The sequence below is a fragment of the Tiliqua scincoides genome, chromosome 2, assembly GCF_035046505.1.
Source record: "Tiliqua scincoides isolate rTilSci1 chromosome 2, rTilSci1.hap2, whole genome shotgun sequence".
Taxonomy (NCBI): domain Eukaryota; kingdom Metazoa; phylum Chordata; class Lepidosauria; order Squamata; family Scincidae; genus Tiliqua; species Tiliqua scincoides.
The window spans coordinates 232,062,906-232,073,348 of NC_089822.1; the positions used below are offsets into that span (position 1 = coordinate 232,062,906).

Consider the following 10,443-nt stretch of genomic DNA (forward strand, 5'->3'; position numbering starts at 1 on the left):
TCACATCACACATTTTCATAAAAGAGAAATGCTAATAAAATTAAGGCTGGTCCTGCCCGGCTCTCCCTTGCATGTGAGGCAGAGATGAGGAAATATGAGCACCTGATTGGTGCTCTGTCATTTCCGGGTGGGACTTGGCTGGAACTCGGCATCAATTTCATTTTTCACCTCTGTCCCATCCTTTCAACCCCACCCTACCCTTCCTTGGCGAATCCTGAGATTAGCTGGTTTCCTTTTGAGGAAGCCAGGTAGGAATTTTTTGCTACCTACCTGATTGGCCTTTGGTTTGCAGCTTTTTTTCCTACCCAAGACTGACCTTTGGGGGTGGGTTTTTAACGTGGTACTTCACTTGTATTTTGAATCATGATAAATATTTGGTCACTTTAGGCAGATGTTGGGCAGGCATAGGAATTAGACATTGGCTGGATGATGTGCACCCTGATGTAAGCAAGGTCAGTGGGTAAAGCAGTACCACTTTCCAGATGTACTCCAACGCAGCAAGGCTGGCTACTGCCAGCCCAGTTCTATCCCCAGTGGATCTGCCGGGTGCAGCAACACCAAAATAAAGTGGTCCACCTTAAATCCAAGCACGCCTACTACTGGAGGGTGTGCGCATGGACAAGCACATACTATAAATTGTGATGTTTGGTTTTCCCTCCTCAACAAATACAAAGGTTAAAGAGTTGATAAACACAGTCACTGTGCTTATTATTTATTTAAAATATGTTTATCCCGCCTTTCCTATCAACTCTCCTAGTCCATTCACTCTATGCAGGAACATTCAATTTGCAGAACATTTCTGAAACGGTTACCTAGCCTTTGAAGCACACTGCTTCCAAAACAGAAAATGTTCAGTGGTTTTTTCAATCAGTCCATCAAACAATGGCAGCTTAGTAATATTGCTGTGAACAACTGTCATTGTGTGGCAGCAACATCTATCAGCTCAAATGAAAGAACCAATGTCAGTCATTCAGGGATAATAAAGTTGTTTCAAAGGAATCATTACATGGGATCAATATTAGGTGCATATCAAATAAATTTCGCTTCTTGGCCCTAAGTTTGCAACACTTTGCCTCTCTGACAGGATACTTCTTCAGCACAAAAATGTCTGTCTTACAAGTCTACAGTTAACACTGGTGCCATACTGTTCATTTCCCATATGTAGACTGGTATGATAAATATCTTACTTTGAGTATATTCCAATTCAATTTTATTTATTTAATTTTTGATTGTTATTTTATTTATTAACAGATAAATTTTAGACAATAAATTTTAGGTGATTAACAGCCCAGTCCTAACTCCACTTCAGCTGGTGCTGGACCCCTGCACTAGTTGTCAAGTGTTGCAAATGTGTTATAATAAGGCATGTTTGCACCAACTTGGCTGGGAGTCAGCTGGGCTAGCACAGAACTAGCCCCTGTACCAACCAGAGGAGGTAAGATTGCACTGGGCAGAGGGTGATTCAGGGATAGGGTGGGGATGTTTCTGGGCAGGTGGAGGGCAGAATGGGAGGAAGACCGGGCCTGGGAGGGGGCGAGATCGACTGCAGTAGATTGTGCTATATCCTAACTCTCAGCCCTGGTCTGGGCAGCCTTACACAGGCTGCTCAGATTTGCACCAGCTAAATAGCTGGTACAGATCTGAGTAGCTTCATAGGGCAAGCTGGGGCTCGACATGGGGTAAAGGGGGAAATACCACTGCGGCCTAGTTGTACCAGTACAGGGTTAGGATTGTGCCCTAATTCACCTTCATATGAGTTCTCCTTGCTATGTAATTAGTTCTGAACTGCAACTCAGGTCATATAGGATGATACATATGAGCATTTAGTGAAAGTAATTACAACACTGGTGACAACAGTAGTCCAACAATATTAAAAGAGGTCAAGTTTGCTTTTCAGAGTGGGAATAGTGGCAGTCAGGAAACAAGAAAAAAGTTGCATGGCAGATGAAGGCAAGCAATCAAATTACAACTCTTACAAAAATTTACAATAAAGTACAATAATGTTTTCACAACTTTACTCTTGGTCAATAATGGGTTTGTTCATGCCCACTATATACAAGTCCCAAGTAAATCCAATCCATTTTACATAAATGGTGCTTATTATCTAAAAATGAGAGAACCTGGACCTTCACAGAACGCAGGAAACCAAAGTGCTCCGATTTCAGAAGACTTCACCCCAATCCCAGCTGTTTATGAACTGGTAAAGGTGAAACTGCATGTGGTGCCATCACCGCCCAGTTTCCATGACTGACCTTTGCCACTTATAAAAGTTCCTAGCATGAACTAGTCTTGCATATCATGTTTCCTTAAAATCAGTTTTTAAATCTGATCTTAGTTTATACTGAAATAAATTTCCAGTGAAATGCTAATAAATTTCAGTCACAGGCAATGTGAGGCTACACATAGTTTTAAGAATTTAAAGCACTACCATCAGCTGAATAATATCTAGACTACAGGTGTCATAAGGCTCACAGGCTGGATATGCCCCCAGAAGTTCTCTATTCGAGCCCCCCCCCCAATTTTAACGGAGTTCTCGCAGAGCCATTCTTTTAGCAGCACTGCTTCCGTGAAGGCATCACTTTGCAGAGCACCTCTCAGCTGCCAAGCAACAAAGTGACACTGCTGAAAAGGTGGCCACACTCTCCCATTCCTTGAAAACATGCATATTCTTTCTTCTGTCATTTGTAGCTGATGAGTTCCTACTTGAGAACAAAGTGTGTATTCCTGGCCATCATCTACTTAATGAAGTCACTTACTGCTTAATGATGTCAATTCCGGCCCACAGCAGACATCATGAATGCTGTTTGGCCCTCTATATGAAACGAGTTTGACACCCCTGGCCTAGACACAGTAAAACACACAAGTGCAGGAAGACAATGTCTGATTCCTTAACCCTTGTGGTAGTTTTATACCACACTATAACTCTACCAGAAGACATCACTCCTGTAATACCATGCAGCATCTTCGTGTAGTAGTAAAAAGGTCAGGCTAGAACAAGCAGGTTTCAATTCTAACTTAAAAGGACATCCTAGGGTGATCACACAGGCCAAGGCATTTTCCCTAAATCATGGGCATTCATAAGTGGAAGGCACACTGGCAAAGATTGCTTACAGGGAAAGCTACCTCTTGAAGGGTCCAGGTCTAGCATAATTACCAAGAAAGCTTTACCATGAGCTACAGCAGGTCCCAAAGGGGCAAAGGCAGTCAGAATCCTCCATATCAAAACAGTGTTAAACTGTTAACCTGTGCATTTGGAAATATAATTTAGAACCACCCAGATTATCACGCGCCATAAGCAGGGAGCAGAAGGATCAAAGTGCACCAACACCATAGGTGCCTGTAGGACAAGGAATAAAGTTAATCAACCAGAGGGAGAGGAGGCTACAGGGCACTTTACAAGATCAATTATTTATTTTGCTTCTCAGTTATGTGTTAATAATTAATAGCTCCAAAGATAATCTTTCTGAATGGGGTGAGGAGCAAAAAGGATCATCACAACATCCCTTATCTAGGCAAAGTTCCTGCTGATTTCAGCTGCAGCCCTGCACACATTTGAGCAGCTTATTCATATGCACTTCAAAAGGAGCACACCCTTTATTTCTGGGGAGGAGGGACGATGACACTCCATTATGTTTTTTTGTTTCTGAAATCAAGCAACTGAACGGCAAAGAACAACTCTGTCATGTTGAGCTTGCTCACCGAAAATGGAACCAATACTGTTTCATCTCATCTGAACTACATTGTTCATACATTTTTGTTAGCGAGTGAATTGAAGATATTATGAGGCTCTTAAAGTTGCAGATCCTTACTGCTACAAGCAAAGAGGTTTTTTTTAGTTTCATCACTCTGTATCTCTTTAACAGAGTCCTTGTTTTTGAAAAGACAACTACCACAAGAAACAAGGAACACATTTGAAATGTTAATCATGTATAACATAGCAAGTATTTGGGGGCACATATTAGCACTTTCATCATAATCAGTTTGTAACCTAAATACATATTTCAGGAATAAATTGCTGACCCACTCTGACCTCTTCAGGGAGCTTAAATAGCTACTTCAGAGTTTAATCTGCAGGGAATAAGCTACACAAAGAATAATTTAGCCTTTAAGGGGGGGGAGAGAAAGAAAAAACATGTTTTAATGATGCCCTTGTATTCAAAATTCAACCCTTGAGTATAATGGCAGCCTTTTGTCTTTTCTGATTTAGCACAAAGTTAACAATGAGGCATGAGACAGAATAAAACACAGGCCACCCAACAGAATAGATTAAAGGAGAGTGAAAGGTGTTGCTTGGGAAGAAAAACTGAGCCTCTGACATTATAGCAACTTGGCTTTCTTAGACTAAAAATATCTCAACACATGATGGAAACAATGCTTGAGAGAATGCTGCTGAATTGCTGGATTTACAGGTAGGTCAGGGATTGCTAGAGCAAGAACAGTTCCTACAGAGGTCTCTGGGTAGTGAAACAGGATAGGTTAAATTCAGAATAACTGGCATTGTAAATGAGACAATAAAGACCCACAAAGAGTTTTTGAGGACACAAAATTCTTCAGTGATATTTTAAACTGCTAGACTAGCTTCTTATTGCGGCACATTTTCAGACTTTTCTATAGTCAACAGGTAGCTATTCTGCAAGGATAATGGAAATAGGTGAAATAAATAAAAAACAAGGCCTTGATCTTTGAAACCAGCTCAGCCACCCAAAGCCTTCCAAGTGTCTATCACTGTTGCTTTCTTGTATGAGAGTTACATATTCCAAACTTGAATGTTGGGATTGAAAGGTATACATTATTAAAACTGATGCATACCATTATTGCTTTTCAGAGGCAAATCTTGTGTAATAAACTTAATCCACCACGGATATTTCAAAATCGAGACAGTTCTGTTTGCAATCTTCTCATCAGACAACACCATGACATACCATTTTGAGCAAAACAAAACCTTAAACTCCAAACCAACCATAATCTGATTTTATTTTGTGTTTAATCTTTTGTTGGGAATATCCTGTTTTGAACCAAACGTGAACAACTCATAAGGCATTCAACTGATATTAATGTTATGTTTGTATTGGTTGTTAAGAGTCATCATTTGCTACCTCATTGCTAAGAATCTAACTTTGTTTATCCATGCAACCTTCTTAATTAAAAATCAGTCAAGCCAAGCTCATGCCTGCTCACAGTTTCTGTTACAGCACAGATGTATTCCTGGACTACAATGACACACCAATTAATGAAATGCAATGAGTTTTTAATTTTCTGGGCTCACATATTAAGGGAAAGGTTCAAACTTTTTAAATTCTCTCCTTGAAAGAACAGGGGGGAACTATATCAAACCAAAATACTGAAAACCTTTCAAAATAAATGGTTCAAAGAGTATCTCCTTTTTATGTCAAAGTGATTTCCACCACATTAATTCTGACAGACGTTGACCTAAGTCTATTTCACTGTTCTGTATAATCACTATACAATTTAAGTAAGGGGCAAAGTACTAGCTGAATTAATGGCAATTGCCATTTTAGCATCTTCAGTATGGCTATAATATGTGAACAAACTGCTGAGTGACTTGCATATATGGTGTCATGACAGCACAAACTTGTTGTAATGCTTGGCTTTAAATAATACTGTATTGAATATTGGCTTAGGGCCCAAACCTGAACATACATGCCAAAATCCTACCCACACTTACCCAGGAGTAAGTCCCATTTATTATCATTGTAAAAAGCATATGTAAAAAATATGTTAAAAATACAAATCTGTAACGTTTCCCCAAATGCAGCCACATCTCATGGTAGCATCAAGTCTAATATATTAAAAATAAAATATTGAAATGAATGGGGACCCACCTGAACTTGGCTTATGATCCACCTAGTGCGTCCATAGTCTGAGAAAAACTGCTCTAATTTATGTTATTACCAAAATCACCTAGTTAATATCAAAGCATATGACTTTTTTCCTTTACAGACTCTGACCTAGCAATGTTTTAGCTGAAAAGATTTGTAGCATGCCTATCCTGACCAAAACGGAAAGCACATCCTATCCCCCTTTACTCTCCTTAGTTCTATGCCTGCAAAATAGCTGGTGCAGTACACACAGGGAAAGCAGAAACATTCCATCTGCAAGTGCCCCATCACAACAGGATGCAGCACACACCTTCTTGGCATGTGTGCATCGGTGGGGGAGGAATTTGGATAGGACTGGGGCTTAATTGGATTATGAAGCACCTTTTGAGTGGTGTTGCTCTTATATTTCGCAAGGAGGTTCAAACTGTCCATATTCATCCTGGAATAGCATGACCTCCAAGGGTTGTTTCCTGGTGTCTCCCTTGTGACTTGAAAAGTAACCAAATAAAAATATGAGTCTCTTTGGGACAGGGACCCAACTTTTCATTTGTTTTGCTATGAAAACCACCCTGGGAACTTTTGTGTTGTTGCCAAAAAGCAGTCTATAAATATTCATAATAATATCACAACATACTTTTTCATAAATAAAGGAAAATCAGAAGAAACAAAGAAAGAAATGCCCCCGGGAAACTATTTCTATTTAACCTTTCTACATAATTTATTAACTTGAATGAGAGCCTTTGACAGCTGAACACACAGATAAAACTTGAGCGAGGTGTTCAGAATAGAACAGCCCACAAATATGCATAAGCAAATAATCTGACCATATGTAAGGCACTTAAAGTCAATGGACAAACACAGTTGTTCAGCAGTATTCCAAAACATCACCACCAAATGTTTGTGCATTGCTTATTAGATGTCACACTACATAAAACAGCCATTGTATGTTTTCCCTTTTAAAGATTATGTTCATTTTATTAGTTCTAAAGTTATAAAATGTGTTGAGCACTGATAGCAATTCTCCTGCTAACAGTTTCTCATTATGTCATATACTCTTTCTTCCTCTTTCACTCCAACCCAAAACTCAAATAGAATATAAATTCTTGATGAGAAAGGACCTTTCAAAATACTTGAACTTCCAAACAGCTTTAAGAATTTATTGTACAAATCAAGATGCATCCTAAGTAGAATAATGTGCAAACATCTTAAAAACATCAAATTTATAGTCTTTCAACAGTAGTTTACAACAAAGCAATATTTGCCATGTGACATCAATTGCTACTTACATGCAAATTGAAGTTTAGCTTCTCTGCTAACAATTGTTCCAAATGAGTTTGTTGCTATGCACTGGTATGTTCCAGCATCTTGAGTTTTATTGGGATTATTGATCAACAAGCTGCCTTCAACCACACTGTAGCGGTAATCCATACCAATGTCAACACTAGTTCCATTTAACTTCCACCTATAGAACAAACATGTCAGTCGTTGAATTTTTGCTACCATTACAGGATTTTTAAATATATATATATATATATACACACACACACACACACACACACACACACAAAAATACAACAAAGAGGCATTTTCTTTATTTTCAAACTGACAGGAAAACACAATTTCCCACAGAATGCTGCAATATTACAATGTTTAACTCGATGGGCATATTTTCCAGTCGGGCACAAACATGATTAATGTTTGCATTGCTGCTGCTGCTGCTTTTACAGATATAGATGTTCTGAGTGATTAATTATTTGTACAGAATCATACAACTGTAGGGCTAGATCACCTAGTTCAACACCCTGCATGTGCAAAATACTCTATAACCAGTACCCTTCCCTATGGACTAGCTCATCTCATTCAAATTATAGCATGAGAAATGCAGAGGGAAGGGGGGGGAATCATGATTCTACTGTTCAGGGATGTGCATGTAGGATAACAAAAGAGAAACTCTAGAAAAAAGTTTCATAATTTCTACACAGTAAATTTGTTTTTGCTTTCTGCCTTAGGAAGTTTTTTATTCTGTCTGCTTTTCAGAAAACTCCTAGGTAGTACATACTTTACTGAGATTTTTTTTTTCCTCCATAAAACTGCCATCTTTACAGCATATGATGAAGCATTTATAGCATCTTTCTACACAGCATGTTTAATTCATGGCTCCACACACCATTCAGAATTTAAGGCATGATAAATGCTATTATTTCAGTTTTATGTATCTAGAAGACAACCACAAATTAGCTACCCCCTCTCTATTTATGTAACTGGTCTCTAGACTCCTATATCATGTCTCAAAATATTCTCTCTGATCACTACGGAATGGATGCTTTATTAGGCCTGCACCATAACTCCATAATTTCATAGACTTAGACTAATAACAGACTTATTAACTCTAGGCGTCAACTGAGCAGCTACCTCATGTTTCCCAATAAACAGGCAGATTCATATATCTCAAAAACAGTCCTCCTAATTTGGTAAAGGAGTTACCCAATATGATTTTATGATGTATACAGACAGCTGAAATGCTTTGGGGAAAACTTGGGTTTACAATTAAAAAGGATGATTTAAAAAAAAACTTTTTCTTCAAAAAAAGCAGCAGAAAACTGCATCATGCTCTACTCATTTCTCTCATCTTGACTACCGAGTCTTTTTTGCTAATCATTGAATTTTGTTTCATCTTCCATCCTGATCTGGTTTGAAAGTTTGGCTATAAAGTGTTATATCCATTGAATAAATAACATTAAAATAAATGTAACATTTGTCTATTCTTTCCCAATGATATAATGTCACCCCTCCAGTTTAGTCTTCCTTGTCACTTTCACATTCAGTCTTGCTGGTTGGGCAAAAAAGGCAGCTTTTAAAATAGCACCCTTTTATATTTAGAAAGGAGAGAGCAAATGTCCCTGTTCAGCCCAGCACAATGTCTTTTACAGTGGCTGTTTGCTGGTGCTTCTTCTGCATCTTTTATAATAATAAATCCAGTTTTCAGGAAGCAATATTGGCATGGGATTTTTTCCCCCTCTTTGCTGCAATTTTAAATTAATGTGTGTATTCAAAATTGTTTTTTATTGTTACAGTTTGTTTAAAAATTTTCTTGTTAGCTACCTTGAGCACCCTGTTTTCATAACAGATAACAGGATGAAAATATTACAAAACATTCACAGCATGATAATGTTCCCACATTCCAATATATTTTGAGCACTGGTACATAGCTTATCTGTTTGTAGCAAAGAGTCTTGTGGCAACTCAAAGACTAACTGTCAGATGCATGATGTGGTTAACTATCCATGATAGTACATCTACCAAACTGGGTTTGGGTCCACAAAAGTTTATGATCCCCTATATTTGTTAGTTTTTAAAGTATCACAAGACAGTAGTTTTGCTTCTACAGATTAAGAGCCCCATCCAGAGCTCAATGCACTGGCACTGTTGCAAACATGCCATAAGGCACATTTGCGAGCTCTAACGCCAGGCAAGTGCCCATGCTAGCTCAACGTTGGCTGGTGCTGGGCTAGCGCCGGGCAAGTGCCCGGCCTCTGCCGCTCAGTGGTTGCATGGACCGCCAGACAGCAGAGAGGAAAGCAGGGGTGGGCGGAGGTGTTCCGGTTAGGGGAAGGTGGGTGGGCAGGAGGCATGATGAGGAGGCAGGGAGAGGACGGGGGGAGGCATGACGGGGGGAGGGAGGAGGGAGGGAGGACCGGTGGAGCGATGCTCCACCAGATCCAGAGCCTTCATGTCAGGTCCGGCGCCTGACACAAATGCTCTTACTTTGTGGGGCGACTCCCTTTACCGGGGGGAAGGGGACAAAAGTGCTCTTCTCCTGAGGTAACACCCATGGCTGCTGTTGGAGTGGAGGATGCAGCGGCAGCCATTTTTGGTGCTGCCGCAGCCACGCACCACAGGAGCTCAGGATTGGGCTCCAATACAGCACGTTCTCTGGAATTTAATATATTAACATAACCTTGATGATTTGCTTCAGGTTTAAGGAAATGCTTCTGTTGAAATAAACAGAATATGAATTTCATGTTCCTTGCTGCACAGAACACATCTGAAGACATCAATATGCAACAAACCTTATAGTTGGCTTCGGATTTCCCTTCACTTCACAATTCAATTTGACTTTCTTTTCTTCCGAATCCAGTGCAAAAATGACATTACTTGGTTCTTGGATGAAAACTGGTCCGTGCAGCATGTTGTCATCTGCAGTATTAAAAACAACATATATCTATGATAGGATATGGGGTGAGGGGAAGAAACACCTTACTGTTGTCTACATAAAGAATATGTGCCCGCTATATATGTAGCACACTATCCTGGGTGACAGTCAACCGGAGAAGGTCTGTTGACTTGTTTGTGGGCCTCTGGTTAACTACAATGGGGAAAAAAGTTGGCAGATTAGATAGGTCTTTCATCTGATGAAGCAGGACTCTTTTTGTGTTTGCGTGCTTTTTAACTCACAAGTTATACATACCTTTTACTTTACCCCAGAATAAATAGTGTAGAACAGTGGTTCTCACACATTTAGCACCAGGACCCACTTTTTAGAATGAGAATCTGCCAGGACCCACCAGAAGTGATGTCATGGCCAGAAGTGACATCATCAAGC

The 10,443-nt window shown here is 39.5% G+C and overlaps 1 protein-coding gene across 1 annotated transcript in view; it reads right to left on the reverse strand.

Moving 5' to 3' along the window:
• The window catches only part of LOC136639237 (contactin-4-like), a 230,189-nt gene extending 220,160 nt beyond the window's left edge, over nt 1-10,029 (reverse strand). Inside the window, exons 1-2 of the mRNA XM_066613253.1 lie at nt 9,911-10,029; nt 7,127-7,302 (exon numbers count right to left, since the gene is read on the reverse strand). Of these exons, the coding sequence (XP_066469350.1) occupies nt 7,127-7,302; nt 9,911-10,029 (295 nt within the window). The remainder of the gene's footprint in view (nt 1-7,126; nt 7,303-9,910) is intronic.
• Nucleotides 10,030-10,443: the final 414 nt, after the last annotated feature.